At 46.8% G+C, this 15,802-nt stretch overlaps 5 protein-coding genes across 5 annotated transcripts in view; 1 reads left to right on the forward strand and 4 right to left on the reverse strand.

Moving 5' to 3' along the window:
- The first annotated feature begins 7,256 nt into the window (after nt 1-7,256).
- Nucleotides 7,257-9,954, forward strand: V1513DRAFT_52477 (transcription factor Vhr1-domain-containing protein). Its single transcript, XM_066900532.1, has 2 exons — nt 7,257-8,186; nt 8,238-9,954. Exons 1-2 carry the CDS (start codon nt 7,745-7,747, stop codon nt 9,785-9,787), a joined length of 1,992 nt encoding a protein of 663 aa, XP_066753936.1. The 5' UTR covers nt 7,257-7,744; the 3' UTR covers nt 9,788-9,954.
- A 39-nt stretch (nt 9,955-9,993) lies between these two features.
- Nucleotides 9,994-12,229, reverse strand: V1513DRAFT_443947 (uncharacterized protein). Its single transcript, XM_066897896.1, has one exon. The coding sequence runs from the start codon at nt 12,126-12,128 to the stop codon at nt 10,122-10,124; it is 2,007 nt and encodes a 668-aa protein (XP_066753937.1). The 5' UTR covers nt 12,129-12,229; the 3' UTR covers nt 9,994-10,121.
- Nucleotides 12,230-12,395: 166 nt separating this feature from the next.
- V1513DRAFT_443948 (Rix1 complex component) lies at nt 12,396-13,796 on the reverse strand. Its single transcript, XM_066897897.1, has 4 exons — nt 13,671-13,796; nt 13,547-13,619; nt 13,386-13,490; nt 12,396-13,332 (listed from the first exon to the last, which is right to left on the reverse strand). Exons 1-4 carry the CDS (start codon nt 13,713-13,715, stop codon nt 12,527-12,529), a joined length of 1,029 nt encoding a protein of 342 aa, XP_066753938.1. The 5' UTR covers nt 13,716-13,796; the 3' UTR covers nt 12,396-12,526.
- An 812-nt stretch (nt 13,797-14,608) lies between these two features.
- V1513DRAFT_443953 (uncharacterized protein) lies at nt 14,609-15,567 on the reverse strand. The gene has a single exon (XM_066897898.1). The coding sequence runs from the start codon at nt 15,446-15,448 to the stop codon at nt 14,792-14,794; it is 657 nt and encodes a 218-aa protein (XP_066753939.1). The 5' UTR covers nt 15,449-15,567; the 3' UTR covers nt 14,609-14,791.
- A 165-nt stretch (nt 15,568-15,732) lies between these two features.
- The window catches only part of V1513DRAFT_484652 (fungal-specific transcription factor domain-containing protein), a 3,429-nt gene continuing 3,359 nt past the window's right edge, over nt 15,733-15,802 (reverse strand). Inside the window, exon 2 of the mRNA XM_066900450.1 lies at nt 15,733-15,801. The gene's annotated coding sequence lies outside the window, so the exon portion shown is untranslated. The remainder of the gene's footprint in view (nt 15,802) is intronic.

Raw genomic sequence — 15,802 nt, forward strand, 5'->3', positions numbered from 1 at the left:
GAACTTCTGTTAATGACTCGTAGTCGCAAGATTGTATGTCTCACAGAGAGCGACTCGTAATCATCACGTTATGGCTAATTTCTAAGGACAGGCTTGCCGGAATATGTAAACCAATGCAGGAGCGAATTTCCTACACAGCTTGTGCGGCGCTGGAATTGTTTTGGTTGTTCGTCCCGCAACCAGTAGTTGGGAACGCCAGATTGGGATACTCTATGCACGTTTCTCAGACTGCTCGGTATAGTATAATGGTTAACATTGATTGAATTTTGGGGCATAGTAATGGTCTAGGTGCTGATCCCTCAAATCCTAGATCGGTGGATCACCTCTCGTCGAACGGCAGCTGCATTAATATATATCATAATCGACTGGTAAATTACACCAGGCCGTTACCAGAGAGCAACAATATGATATTGTCCATTCCTGATGTACAGACAAGAGGTTGGACTGGTTGTAGAGATTGAAATTATTCTTTTACGCATATGCTGATTCAGCTCTCTGAGCTCCACCTAATCGACATCGTCTATCAAAGATTCTAACGCTATTAAGGTGTCGGTCGACGCTATAAGTGCTAAAGTGCAAACTAGACCGCGTAGGCTTGAGCCTCTGAGTGGTCTTCGCAGTGCCTCAGTCTTGAGGTTTAGAATGGGACCTCTAAGGTCCCTTCACTCCATGACATTCTTCGCTCTTTTGATTGCTTGTAGACTTTGAACCCAGGACGCGTCTGCTAGGCTGGCTTCAACATGGTACGGACGAGTCATCTAGTGAGCACGGGCGTCACGCACGGTAATTGGTCCCAGCAACCGCGTGCGGCTTTGTCAGTTTATCGAATCGTTTAGAGACTCGCCTCGCCATTTGATTTTTATATTGAATTTGGTCTTGGGCGTTGACTCGCAGATCCAATTTCACCCTGAAAACAGACTTTTAATGTCTAAGTCGGATCTAGAAGGATTGTTTGGGCAATGCAAGACTGTACTGGGACACTGCAAGTCGAGAGTCCCAAAGTGAAGATAGGTATTTAGATACCGATAACTCATCAGAGTGACTCGACCGATCAACCCGATTGCGGCAGAATGACCACAAGACGCGACGGAACCTCTCCTTCTAGCGGTCTTGGCTGGTGTGGTCATGCGTTTCTAACAATTACCTGAATGAACCTAGATTTATGTGACAGCAATTATGATGCAGATTTGTACTCACCAGTGTTTCTATATTTTCTCAAATTTTCGCACCGTATTCCGGTGACAGCAATGAGTAGCGATCTCCCCGGACGTAAATTCTACAAGTTTGCCTGGCGGCTAATTCGTTCGCTATGTTTCGTTGCAACTGCGTCGCTTAGACCTCGACGCAGTCTTCAGCCAGACATCAGTATCGAAGCTTTCCTGAGGTTCGACATGACAAGACTGGTCAACAGGCCAGTCTGATTGCATTCTCGCTAATTCATCGAGTGTTCTTGGATAAGGCTCAAGGCTGAAGTTTCCATTATACGTTATCTACCTGCCCCTGTGTTCGAGCAAACCAGAAGTCATGCTCAGTTATTTGTCGGAAAACAAAGATTAGCATGACATCATCGGCTCTTCGATTTTGCAACAATGGTGTCTCAAAAATGGATGGGGAGCCCAAGAAAAAGCGTGTATCCTCCTCTACCCAATTTACGCATGGTCGATCAAAACTACTGACTAATTTATATAGGCGTACCGCAGATAACACTCCAGATCAAAACACCGAAATCGCGACTGTAGTTAAGTACAGCACTGTTACAGTATGACTTGTTTGGGCCAGACCTGCTTTTGCCCACTCCTGACTATTTAGACAGTTCAAAAATGGACACCTGTATGCGGTTTATGTGAGACTAGTAAGCCGTGCAGTTCAGCCATGTCTAGACTGCATTAGATCCCGCAAATCAGCTGCAAGTGGCCCGTCACTAATCCCGCTTATCATACACCGCGTGCATTGATAGTCAGCAGGCGCGGTGAACGTAACCTTTCATATTGAGGATCGTAGGAAGTTAATAGCCTCTCTACAGAATCGGAGCATGATCTTCATGCAGACATCCTGCAGCGCTTACCTCCAGAAGCGAGCGTGCGACTGATAATTCGTTATCGCTATTGCAATTGTCTTCTTCACACCAAATATATCACCAACCTATTTCTGGTTATCTACGCTCACAAAATCCCAATGGAATTTTTCAGGTGTAGGCTTAATGGTTCAATGTCGATAGTCTCATAATCTTAGTGACGAGCTAACAAATAGCGATGCCTGGACCGTGACAAATTAGTGTGGTTGCTGCAATTAACATTCGACCACTTGCCGGAGTTTCCGCTGCGATCCCCGGGGATAGCGTCAGCAAACGCCAATCGCCGGAGGGTACAGGTGTACCTGTGCCGCCGCCGAGTCGACGGTATGACCGTCACTAGTCAAAATCAAACCCGGGAGTCACCTTTATCGCCCCGGCCGCAACTCATAAGTTCGAGCAATCAAAGTACTATCGGCAGACAGTACGAGGTGATTACTTGGTGTAAGCAAACTACCTGGAAGCGCAGCACGCACGAAGAAAACGAGACCCTTAATTCCGTCGACCGCGTCATTACCGGAATGACTTTGTTTTGTGTCAATATACAATCCTGACAGTACTAATGAGTTGGCGATGTCAGCCAGTTGGTCAGTGGTCAATCCTACTGAGGTTACGGCTATTTCATAAATACTTCTCCCGTGTATTCTATAAGCATATCGAATGATTCCTCTCAACAGAGATGACTGGAATACAATATATAGCTGTATATATCGTAAATAGATATCATTTTGGGACTTAGGACTGCGAGAGTGTTTTCATGCAAGAAATACTTGAATTCCTTGTGTACAACGTATGGAGCAACCAGAACGGAGCTCACCAGACAACAACTGATTAACAACATCGAGTTCAACGCAATAAGACGCGACACGCGTCCCAGGTTACTTCATCGCTGTGCAATTCGCGTGCAAACAGGAGTATCAGCGCTAGGCATGGCGAAATAGTCATCGTCAATCGCGTGCTGCCTTAAGCAATGCAGGCAGTACCACTGGCGAACTCTTCTTTACCCTTCAGAATAATAAAAGTCACTACTTCATCCATATAGATCTGCGCGAAAGCGATGTGAAAATATAACCCTTTGTAACTGGCCCATTTAGATACTATGTGCCACACTAGAGGAATAATGCTGAACTACCATCCCGAGCAGCGGGCAAAGGGTATCTATCATTTTATGCAACAAGTATGGATTGACGAGGGCTGGAACGGCAGAACGATATTTCCCAATGCAGTTTAGCTTTAGGTCTCTTTTAGAGTAGTGTGCCAATGCACAATTATTGCAAGACATGTAGTGTGTAGTTTCGGCAAGTGCTTCACACTCAAAGATAGCCTGTATGTCAGATCGGATTGTCTGTCCGTGTCAACAGAACTAGTGGCTGTCGGCAAATTCCGTAATTTCGACGTCTTGGATCTCAAACATTTTGCGCGCGATATCAAGGTAAAAATATACTACGATTCTTACTGCAGACTGATGCTTGGTAATTGTGAGGATTACTCCGACTGTTAATATCGTGATTGGTCATGGTCCGTGAGCCTGATGAAGTGATGCTGCAAATAGAATAACAGTGCCAACTTTCCAAGCCTTGATTCGGTCCAATCAATGCCATTTAAAATTATTCAGGGAAGTCAAAAATTAAAGTTTCATGTACAATGCAAGGACGGGAAAAAGCCGCACAGGTCCGCCGTGTTGCCGGTCTAAGGGGTGGCGCGGGCAAGGTGCAGCCCTATACTTTTGCCGACGAGGAATCCCGCCAAATGGAGTTTCCCAAAGTTGATACAGTCAAGACAAAGGTAGTAGATTTGAAGGAAAAACGGCAACAGTGCTTGTTAGTTCAATAATGTACAGTTATGGCCATGCAGACCGCGCTGATTATGTTGCGACCAGTTGGCGGTCGTTAGCATTCAGATCTCCAACGTGGATTGTCTTCACCCCAAGATTCAGCCGCTTCGATCGGTGTCAAATAATCGCGGCCATCAGGAGCATTATCCAAAAATTGGAGGTTTGCAGCGAACCAATGGCGGATTAGCGGAAAACCCGTGTATGTACCAAGCTCCGATGTACTCGAGTAGGCCACCAAATCAAAACAACATCATATCTCTGAGATGCTTCGCCATGGTACATTAACAATCAGTTGAAAACTTTTCTCTATCTCCAGAGACGAATGGCTGCACGTTCAACTCTAAACAAAGTTGAGTATGCTATGTCGATTAATCTTAAGTATTGTCAAAGTCGGACCTTCCGAAATATTAAAAACTTTTGATACAAAATTCACCACGTACACACGGCAATAGCGGAAGTATAGCTTTCCCGCTCAACGGGACAGAATTTTAGTTTCCTCTCAGAAAGGGTATCATTAGGATAATTTCGGAATCTATCTTGACAACCGCTTCGGAGACCAGCGGCAAGCACCACCTGGAAGTTCGGTGACTGACGAAATTTCTCGGCAATTAGCCAACCTACAAAGATGTGAGACCGCATACCATTACGGACAGCTGTCCGGAGAACATGAGGGCCCTATATCTGTGTATAGCTCATGCTGACGCGATACGCGAGTTTAAAGTAGCTTATACGTATCGTCATTAATAGGATTGATACGAGCAATGAGGTCAAATTTTGGCATAATGCTGCGTCATTTATGAGGCGCAAAACATCTGCTTTATTTTCGGTGACTGCTGGAGTCAAATTAGCACCCGTCTGTCCTTGGCTCCACATGGCCACAGCCAGGCTAGCGTGACGTGTTTACATTGATAATTGTGCTGCTCGCGAGAAGCCGAATTATCAGGACATTGTAATGCCTTTCTTTAGCTCCGCGAGTCATAAACCAGTCTGGGCCGGTACAGCCCGTAGATAAAAGCTTAGACAAAGCAAGAGCCATTCGCAGAGCTGGCTGAATCATTTTAACTGGTATTCGTGTTCTCTCAGTGCCCGGTCGCAACCTGGCGCGGTTATCGCCGCATGGTCTGCACAACCATAAGCTCCGCCGGTCTCTGGACAGCCGGCCTAAGCGTCTTGTGAGCGATGAGTCAGTCAACAATCGTGCGTAGCCAATTGTTTATTGCCTGAGTGTAACCTTATATTGGAGCGAGGGTAGTTAAAACCCTGCTACAATTTTGTCGGTACAACCGACAATCCAATTAATAATTCTTTGCGGGGAGGTTTGTGATCTCTAATTATGCCTGTTCGGAACAGCGAATAGCGGTCTACTACAGGAGTCGGGATTACAGTGGCCATCATCGCAGGTACCGAACTCAGCCCCGATTCAGTACGCCATGGCCTTGCGATAAGGAATCGCTTATCACTAGCCCCGCCGTTCACACGGATCACACGCACGTCAACACATCGCTCCAGCCTGAGAACCAAACATACTCTACGGCATCCTCCCTGTACGGTTGGCTTGTCATGCGACTATTGCAACGACTGATAGCCGATTGATAATGATTTCGTAGGTTCGTCGCTCCCTACTTGATGCGTTGTCATGTCGGAGTCCCGGTCCAGTTCTCGTCCGCAGTGATGTGATAAAGCCGTCAGACATCGGCAATCAGAAGAGAGTTGATACTGAAGTGTGCGCTTTGTATAGGGACAGTCCTTTGGTGGAATTATCGTTATGCGTACGTAGCTTTTACTGCATGCCCCTTCAACATGCGTATCCATACCAGCGCTCAGTGCATTGGGTGAAAACAAGTTGACGTTCACTTCTTCCTATGTAACAAGGTGAATCTCCTATCCACGAATATTTTTGTGGACCAAGGATGCAGAATGCAGTATGCTCACTGCACTGCGAAATTTTGCCGGCATCTGCGGAACTTCAGCGTTGAGTCATCGGTAAAATCCCATTCCGGTTGCAGAGATGCGTCTCGGGTCTGAGAACGCCAACCCGAATGTGTTGCGACAACAAATTACTTAGCCAGCGGTATTTTAGATGACTGAAAATAAGATGAATTTGCAAAGGTCAATTATATAATTGGGACGCGGATTTATTGATTTGTTGATTTATTGGTTGATTATTGACTGATTGATCGATTGACTGATTGATCGATTGATTGATTGATTGTTGATTGATTGATTGTGATTAAATCAGCAAATGTTGGAGGAGATGTGCGTCAGTTTGGGCAGATGCTTATCGGCTGCATGTTGTCACATGAAATCGGAACCGATACCACATTCAAAGGAGTGGATGTTGCATATCAACACTCAGCGACACCCGGCACTTTCCAGGTAGCCCATTGCTTGCCGCTTTGTGTTTCCATCATATCTCCACTAAACCCCGAGGAGTGAAGTCTGCTTCGAAGATATCGGACCACGCAAAAAGTTTATTAGATTTAACTATCGGATAGCGAACTTTCGCGCCATTGATGATTCATGCCAGTGCTCGACGCACTGACCTTGGATAGGGCGCGGCAAATTTGATATGCGTTTTTTTATCGTGCGTCGCATCTCCATTATCGCCGAAGGGGTTAGGGTTATCTCTATCCTTACTTACAGAGTAATATGGATCGCATTACCACAAGCAACAATACACCAAAGAAGAAAGTGCGCTCAAAATGTTAAATACTAAATATGGAGCAGCAGAAGTAATGCGTCTTTACCAATGCTATATTGGGCCATGAAATTATTGTTCTGGTCTATTAGTAGGCACAAAGTTGAGTCACCAACGTAGAGGATGAGCAAATCAGCGCTAACTCTGTCTCAATATGACGTTATTATTACCAGAAACGCTAATTGGCTCCCCAGTTATTAGTCAAGGTAATGTCTTATCATCAAATCGCACGCAACAGAATGGTAAAGTAGTGCAGACGGCGCACGCCCCAGCTGGATATAAGTAGTTGCTATTTAAAACACAAGAGGTAATTGAGTAGAGGATATAGACCTTGGCGAGAAGTTGCTCGGAAGATCCTGGACACAGGGCTACTTCTTGCGAACACTATGCCACGATGGGATTGGCGCAGTCAGTGACTCCACGGGAAACTGTGCGCCGCGGCTCCGGGTAGGCACTGTATGTGCTTGTCGAGTTTAGTAGTCGAGTTAGTCGACTGCTATGATACGAGAACTTAGGCATCCAGATAAGCTGCAAGGTCTGCGTTTGTGCCTGAGTCTAACGGACTCTCGATATAACGTGGCAATCTATGTCATCTAATCTACCGGGAAGGTCCCGATGATGATGACCGCTTGGGCCACCCAGTACCCGCTGTCCGTAGAACAGCGTTAAAGCTCGGGGCAGATGGCTCGGCGATAGTGCCACCCGCCTCTTCCCTATAGTCAGACTGCGGTCCCGAGCGACGAGATGCTGCTTAGTACCAACGTACAAAAATGATTTGTGGACCATCCGAAGAGTACGGCTCATCAATATTGGAGTTTTACCTGCTTGACGTATACTTTGGATGATACGAACCAACCCCATGTATGTCCGGCGGCAACGGGGCGCGGTCGCCCCGCGGGTGACGAAGCCGGCAGTATCTTCCAAGTTGGTACCGCTGCCCGTCTACCTCCAAACCTTAGGTACAGAAGCAAGCCTTACGCTCGCACTGTGGATTCATATATCTCCTATCGCGCTGGTTCCTCCAATGCCTCTGTCTATTCCCTGTTGACTTAACCATCCACTATATGCAAACAACGTCGCATTGTCTACGCATTCACAACATTGTTGCTACAATTACTTTTCTTTTTTGGGATTCTCAAACATGGCGGACACTTCCGTTATGCCGACATTTTCAGCCCTGAACTTCCCATTATCTCTCAAAAATAGTTCATCAACGCCAGCCATATATTTCTCGCCTTCCTCTCAGCCGTCCATCAGCAACTCCGTCTCCACATCAACGCCTCTTGCGGCCTCCTCAGTCAAGTCATTGCCGCAGGTTCGGGAGCAATCGTCATACGGAATGTACGGCACCACATTTCAGCCTGCGGATCAGCAACTTTCTTCTCCAAGGGCACCCAAAACTCTGCGCATAGAATGCGGTGCACGCGTGATCCAATGGAACTTGGAAGATGAACACCTCAACTTCAGCAGACTTCAGAATTATATTCAAAGTGCGTTCTTCATTGACGACGAAAGAAAATTCAGCATTCGGTACAAACCTGCGGTATACCGTAATAAGATTGAATATCAATATATCCGTGATGGTGAGTGCGTTTGTAGCCTACAAATATGTTACTCGATATTGACAATCACAGATGCGTCGCTTCACGAAGCACTCGGAAATGTTGACATATTTGTCGAGGTCCAAATGCACAAGCTAGATGAGGACGATAGTAAGCCTGGCTTGTCTTTCACAGAATTTCGACGACCAAACGTCATAGAGTCTGTATTGCCCGAATATGTTAGCGCGGCGGGAAATGGTGGCCGATACTTGCACCTGCAACCTCCAGGCCATGCGCATGGGCCATACTCTACCAATGCGACTTCGCCTGTATCTCCATCCACTCATTCAGCGACGGTCCCGAAGTTCCATGGCATCGCGCCAATACTTCCTACATCTCCGCCAACTTTACCCTCGCTGTCGTCAGCTGACGTTCTTCAACGTCGAAAATCCTCCATCTTTATTCCTCCGCCATTGAAGCGTGCGTCTTCAACTCGGATTTCAGGAGTGACCCAGACTATCCGCCAGAAGCTGCAATTTACGGACGAAGGACAGTGGAAAAAATTTTCTGCTCGTCGGCTTGAATTGATCGACTCTATGTCGCTCTCCACAAAGAAGGCATCTGAGCAGGACGACGTTATCATCGCTGTAGCTGATACTCTTCGCGACGAGTACGGATTCCCACCACAGACTCTTCCCGATTTTGACAAGCTCGTTCGGGCGGCAGTACAGTCGGTTCGGCGAAATCGGAAGCGACTGCCAAAGTCCAAGGCTCGATCAAAGTCCTTGTCAGTTGAACGGGATAATCCAAAAGACGATCAGCAACAGCAACCACAACTGATACATCTCAGAGCACAATGGCCATTATCTCCTGAACTCCTTGGCGGAGTTGAAAACATTTCTGTGCCGAGTACTGTATCGTCTGATGCGACCAAGCCTGATATTGCGCCATGCGTGGTGAATTACGTCAATTACAGGCCACATCTACGGTCGCGGCAGAGCGAGCCACCAATTATCTCTCCCAGAACACTCTCCTTATCACATCCCTCTCTTGTTCGGTCACCAACCGCATCGTCATCAACTTCGTCAAGTACGTTTTCATCGTGCTTATCTGCTGATGATGAACAAAACTTCTACTCCACCGGCACTGGAACAGTCGCGAATTCGCAAGACAATTTACCACGCACCATCCCGACCAGCGCGACATTTATGTCAGGGCCACCATCGTCCATGATCCTGGAACTAATCTACGGGGGCCATGTAATTCCCTGTCCAATTCGCTTAACCGACCTAGAAGGGAAAACACAATCAAGTCTCTCCTTCCTTCTCAATACCGTCCGCAAAGCACTGGCATTACCCGATGACGCGCCTGTAGCGCTGTACTACTTCCGCGTCAGTGATGGTCTCCGTGTTCAAATCACATCAGAAGCCGACGCGAATCTGGCGATGTGTGCACCCCCTGGTGTAGGCGCTGCTGGAGTGCAGGCTTTGCGCTTGGAGGTGATCACCATGACGCAAGTGAAAGCGTTACACCAACAGCAGCAGTCCACCACTCATGGTTCCCATTCTCTACAACTGGCGTCGTCAACATCCACGGCAGACGCAGCGCGGCGGATATCAATTGGAGCGCTAGTGGGTGTCTAAAAGCTGCTTTTTATATTTTATGTTTTGTATTGGGATGGAGTTATCTGATTTTGTCTGGGACATTTGTTTTTCTACAGTATACATTATGGTCGCGTACATTTATAGGGTTTTATACGGTTGGTGGATGGTATATAACTAATGGGGCATTCAATGGTAATTGGCTATAAACTTGGGATTAGTATATGAACTGTTTTGGAAATGATTATCCAGTTGTCAAACAAAAAAAGGAAGTTACGAATAGAATACAATTGTATTATGATCACAAAAATCGGTCAGGTCAAACCGTTTAAATACTTTAGTAATGACAAGTTACACTCTATACGTCATTGCATATTTAACGACTCCAGAACCATCCAGTCTTCTTCTCCTCCTGCCGCACGGGAGCCGAGATCTCTGGCTTGCCGCGACCATGAGTTGGTTCCCCGGTGGAGGCAGCAGCAGCAGCAGCAGCAGCACCAGTTGCCTCCTTTTCTATGCCGTCCTCATATCCGATAAAATTGAACGCTGTGTCGAAAAAGACTGGCTTGGCAGGAACCGGCGTCAAACTGGCAACATTTTCGAGATCAACCAATCTTTCCAGATCCACAAATTTCGTCTTCCCAGTACGCTTGTCAAACCACATCGCCGCGGATGTCAACGATTCAATTAGGAACGGCTGCGATCCTTTGTTCTGCTGCGCTTCAAATTTGGCTTCCTCCGAAATCTTTGCCTGGTCGAAATGGGACTGCGAGGCAGCAGCAACTGCTGTCAGGAATTTTCTGGTCCCGGGGACATCAACGTTGAATAAAATCTTGGCATTGTTATCGTCTTCAATATTGTCCAAGTTTAACGCAATCTCATCAACGCTATTAACCTCGTCAACTGCTTTCTTCCAGTAAGTACTAGCATCAACGGATGCCTGGGGAAAGCCCGAGGCAACCATAGCAAGACGCAAACTAGTGTAGTACCTTTGCAACGATGACAGTGCGTTTGAGAGTGAATCGTCAGCGGCCACACCCGGTAGCTCAACGATCTGCGATATGGACTGCAAGATGGTGTCGTAGATACCTGTGACTGCCCTAACTTTGCTAGCGACTGACTTGTTAACCGCCGACCTAGATGTCGACGCTTTCTTCTGCTTCTTACTGAGCGCAGATCGAAGCTGCGAGACAAGCACATTGTCACGAGCGATCCTGCGTGAGATCAAACTGCAATTTGCGTACGTGGACACAACGTACAATTCCTGAACTCGCATCTGGGATCCGTCAATTGAGGAATTCGTCACTTCTGTAATCGCATCATGCACAGCATCAACAGCATCCTGCCATGCTAATAGCGCAGGGTCAAATCGGAGGGCCTGATCCCTCAACGACAACTTCTTTGTCGCAGGGCCAGACGGAAACAAGATTTCGGAAAATAATGTCTCATCTGCGGCACGAGCGGCCAAAATAGCGGCTGCGACTGTCGCGTCCCGGAGTTGCGCTCTATGCGACCGCCACTCAATTGTAGGCATAGTCGACAACGCCTCTGCGGCGTCACTCTTGCCAGATAGCAATTCCTTCGCTTTTGTATCGTCCTTTGCGACACTAAGGACTAATTGATCGACAGGAGAGGTCGGTAAGTGCTTGTGAGCGACGGCTAGGACCGCGACAGACCGCGACGAAGAATCAATTTGAATTGCACTAAACTTAAGCGCGGGTTCGACTGTGCTGGAGATCAAATCACGGTATAAATCCGCCATATCGTTGTCGTCATCAGAAGCATCTGGAGTCGTCAGGGCCAGAACTAGGCCAGAAAGACCAGTATACGCCAACGCATAGCTGGCAACTGCCTTCTCATAATTTCGGGATTCAAGATCACCCGTAGCCGCAATTATAGCATTGTAGGTGACAACTTGCAATATCTCGTAATCATTGAAGGAATTGGTCGCTGAGTCCGCGTTCAACATGATGGACTCTAATACCGCCACGTGTTTCCGCGCCTTTGCTAGCCGTGAAAGAATATGTTGTTTCCTTTCTGGCGCACCAGCGGCATTGTTTTCCATGGTCGCTTTAGTCTCCATGGCATGTGCCCACGCGCGCTCCGCAGCAAGGAGTAAAATGCCAGCGAATCGTTTGTCGGTTGATAACTCTGTTGCAGTGGGAACATATGGCTTATACTTGCTCGTTGTCGCATCCGCTGGACCGGTGGATGCTGATTTTCCAGATTTAGCGGGAATTCGCCGGCGGACCTTTAGTGTCTTTCGTAGATGATGAAGACGGGATGACAGATGGTGCGCGTAGCGACGATAGTCAGTCGCGGACTGGAGCAGAGCAGCCGTGCGCTCGCGCAATAGCTGGTCAAGCAGAACAGGAGGCGCCATCGCTGCAGACAATAAGACCTATGAAATAATTGATGATCGTGCAGCGCTGCGAGAGCTTGGGTTGGCGGAATCGACTGAATATAGCCGGCTGTCGATTTTTTTTGGTCTGTAATAATTTCTGTCGCCAATGTGCCATTCATGGTCTCATGGGTTTCTGGTGTCACCCGCGTCGAGGCGTGACCTTTGGTAACGTCCGTATTCTGCATCCCCATCAGATTTGTTGCAATAACTACTACTACATTATAAAATGTTTACTTAATGAAAATAGCTGTTATACACAATTGCCACTGCTTAACACGCCATGTCATTTTTTGATACCATAACCATACCCATATCTAATTAAAATTCCTATATACAAAATACCTTTATCTCCTTAACACTAACAAACTAAAGTATTTTTACTGCAACTTCTCAGTTTCAGCTTTGACCTTGTCCAAGAAATCTATCAAATACTTGCAGTTTCTTCCAATCTCACCGCCTTGTCGACGTCCCGAGTCCAAACCCACCAGTATTCCTGGCAACATACCCTTCAATAATTGATATCTGGCTCCAATATCCTCAGTCGACGAAACAGCCGTCCACCGGCGACCTTTATCTTCAACGAAAAGGCCAAGTCGAGCATAGGGGGCTGTCGCATTTCGTGGAATTAGGTGCTTAGCTGTATCAGCGTGGTACACCGGTACCTCCCTCTGCGCTCGCATCTCTGGGGTCAAGTTTTCGGAGAGACCTAGTCGCAGAAATAAAGAGAGTGCATCGAGATGTCCAGCTGCGTTAGCAATCCGGTCTATACTTGTCGCATTGCCAACTTTATTCCAATTGGCCGAACCCGCCGGGATGGAGCTGCCTGGCGGTGGGGGCGACGCCAGATCCCATCCAAGTAGTGATCCAAAGCAATGTAAAGTTTTTTCCCAGCTGCGAGTGACTAGCTGCATCGGGATATCCGCATCCTCTGCTTTCAAAACGAATAGCAAGAATTTCGAAGAGTCGGCGCGGATGTCGGGTGCTAGATGAGTCATCCCCGAATGGATATATAATGAAATTAAATGCACATGTGGTGCGAGTGATGAAGTCGGGATTGCGCGCACGAGTGAGAGGGCGGCAGCGCGGACTGTAGGTGTGGGATCGAGAATGAGGGGTGATATAGAGGTGAAGAGCGAAGAGTCTACCTCCTCTGGCAGGTGTGCCTGCAAATATGCCAACGCCTCTGGTTTCGTTAGTGATGGTATCTTTTAAAATCTAATAGATCCATGATGATACCTCGACGGGTGGAGTGGGAGTGATGTCTCGCTAGCGATAAATGGTGATCAAATGTCTCTCTAGAAGTGTGCGTCTTCGTTATTGACTGCTCCGGAATGCCAATAGCTACCGATACGTTAAACAGGCCATCTTATGTCCAGCATCATCATAAATGCAAATACCTTTAGCTCTAAACCCAAGCTCAGTATATGAAGTTGCTTTAGGCTTCGTTTTGCCCACCTTTAACTTTGGTTTCTATGCCTGCTATTAGGTCTGCACGAGTATTTCTAAAATGAAAATACATACGACAAAGTCTTTTTTCTTTTCTTTCTTCTTTTTCTGTGAACCCATTTTAGATAGAACACTAGTATGTGTTTTGAGATCAAGCGAGGTGGTCACAGTCTTCAAGAACGCAAAAGTTCTAGTTTTAAGCTTGACAAACTTTAGAACAATTTGAGCCGCTCAAACGCAACTTTAACCGTCTCACCGCCACCAGCTACACGGTATAGTGCATTGTCATTATCACCAAAATACTAAGTTAGCCAAGATGATTTTTGATTTAGAGGATCAAACATTCTACGTCTGGCTAGAAGCTGCATCATTACGCACAGATGCAAACATTCATTCATTGACCAACTTTGGTACTCAAGGAACATAGCCAAATGAGTGTCAGGGGCCAACCCCAGACTGAACTTACTGCCTTATTCTACCTCTGTAGTATCGACTACTCTGAATATGGAAGGTAACTCGGACGTGGGTAGTCGTGGGCGAAAGCTACGTTGCGGACGACATATGAGTTCCATGCATATGAGGATGTGCATCGGCACACCTGGTGCCGGGAACTTGTCAAACCCAGGCCGTTGGAAGCTCTGATTGAATGAAACGACAGAGACGATCAAATATTTTGATTACCGTCCTAGCTCAACGATGGACTCACGTCACACATGGAGCGGGAGCGGTATCCACCGGTTGCGATTGATGAAAAATGGCCCGTGGTGCCTGGATGGCTCCAAAACAAGTCGCGTCCGGCCATGGACCCAAGTACACTGACATCTTGTCAATCACGGCGAATGTTGTCTGTTCAGATACTACGACGTTGGTAAGATCGCTTACGATGAAGAAAATGAATGCTGCAGTTGACTGATCTTACAAGATCGATTTGTAAATCTTAATATAATTCGGGAAGACGATGTGATATGGATGGAGGTGCCATTCACATTGTCGGATACGCCAGCGGCTTTTGCATACAGTGTCATGTATTAGTTGTACATTGCTATATGACTAAATAGTTCGTACTTGGGCTCAACCGCCTTGATAATCCAAGCCAAGTTGCATCCTATCTCATTGGATATCCTGGAAGCCCCGTGAGCGCGATGGGATCCGATTGCATAATTCTAATTTCAAGATCCAAGGTCACAAGCAGCGGATCATGTTCCATCATCCACGCCAGCTGCTGTGTCATAGAATCGCCTAGTTCGCCTCTTTGGCGTTCGCAAGTTCATCATTCCCGGACACGTCCCCACGAAATGGCCCATCTTACCACAGTGAGTACACGATCCTGCCTTTATGCAGTCCGCACGCAAGTGATCTGTCGCATGGCAGTACACGCAATAACTTCTCACGACACCTTTTCGTGGTGGGCCGAGCTTGACGTAGAAGTACCTCCTCCCCTTGGTGAGTCTCTCATCCGCCTCGATTCGCCGGACAGGTTCCCAAAGACGCAAGCGCGAAGGTGGGATCGTCCGGCTGTCGCGCAGGAGAACTTCGATCGCGAACGTACCTGTGTTTGCTGAGGTGCCGTGAGGGCTCGGGACAGGCGTCATACTGGAAAGGTGGCCGTACGGCTCCAACCCGCGCGCTAACACCTCCCGTGCTTCCACATCATCTGGTATATGAGGAAATTCTTTCATTGTAAACGTGAGTGTCCAAGGAAGTATGTTTTGTATAGGGGCACGTTGTTGGCGAGGCGGTGGTAGTAATGCAGGAAGATGAGCTACTGTTGAATGTGGGATGAATGATGCGAGAGACAGTAATCTCGACAAGCTCGCGTCCCTTGCTGATGTCGGAGTCGGCGGCGGTGGCATTGCAATATAGGCTGCGGTTTGATTGCGGCACTAAATGCAGTTTTTCGAATAGATTCAGCGCGGTAGTTTGGATGATACGAAGGACCATCTATGACGCAATGAGACATCACCATCACTCAAAAAACATATATAACGTTCGCAAATTATCTTTATTATACAAGAAGTACAAATCTACCCAAATCTTAAATATGAGCAACATATATACATATAGAAAATCTTGCTTAAGATTCCCAAACGCCATATTTCCCTACTAACATAATAATAATAATAATAATAATAATAATAATAATAATAATAATAATAATAATAATAATAATAATAATAATAATAATAATAATAATAATAATAATAATC

The sequence above is a fragment of the Lipomyces chichibuensis genome (assembly GCF_038497645.1).
Source record: "Lipomyces chichibuensis strain CBS 12929 unplaced genomic scaffold V1513scaffold_13, whole genome shotgun sequence".
Lineage (NCBI taxonomy): Eukaryota > Fungi > Ascomycota > Lipomycetes > Lipomycetales > Lipomycetaceae > Lipomyces > Lipomyces chichibuensis.

What these genes read in the sequence shown, in the direction of transcription:
- V1513DRAFT_443948 (XM_066897897.1), bottom strand. Translation starts at nt 13,715, where the DNA reads ATGGGTTCACAGAAAAAGAAGAAAGAAAAGAAAAAAGACTTTGTC. An exon ending in AAAAGAAAAAAGACTTTGTC is followed by an intron (nt 13,620 to 13,670) that starts GTATGTATTTTC and finishes TAGCAGGCATAG; the next exon opens with AAACCAAAGTTAAAGGTGGG. An exon ending in GCTTGGGTTTAGAGCTAAAG is followed by an intron (nt 13,491 to 13,546) that starts GTATTTGCATTT and finishes ACGTATCGGTAG; the next exon opens with CTATTGGCATTCCGGAGCAG.
- V1513DRAFT_443953 (XM_066897898.1), bottom strand. Translation starts at nt 15,448, where the DNA reads ATGCCACCGCCGCCGACTCCGACATCAGCAAGGGACGCGAGCTTGTCG.
- V1513DRAFT_443947 (XM_066897896.1), bottom strand. Translation starts at nt 12,128, where the DNA reads ATGGCGCCTCCTGTTCTGCTTGACCAGCTATTGCGCGAGCGCACGGCT.
- V1513DRAFT_52477 (XM_066900532.1), top strand. Translation starts at nt 7,745, where the DNA reads ATGGCGGACACTTCCGTTATGCCGACATTTTCAGCCCTGAACTTCCCA. An exon ending in ATATCAATATATCCGTGATG is followed by an intron (nt 8,187 to 8,237) that starts GTGAGTGCGTTT and finishes TGACAATCACAG; the next exon opens with ATGCGTCGCTTCACGAAGCA.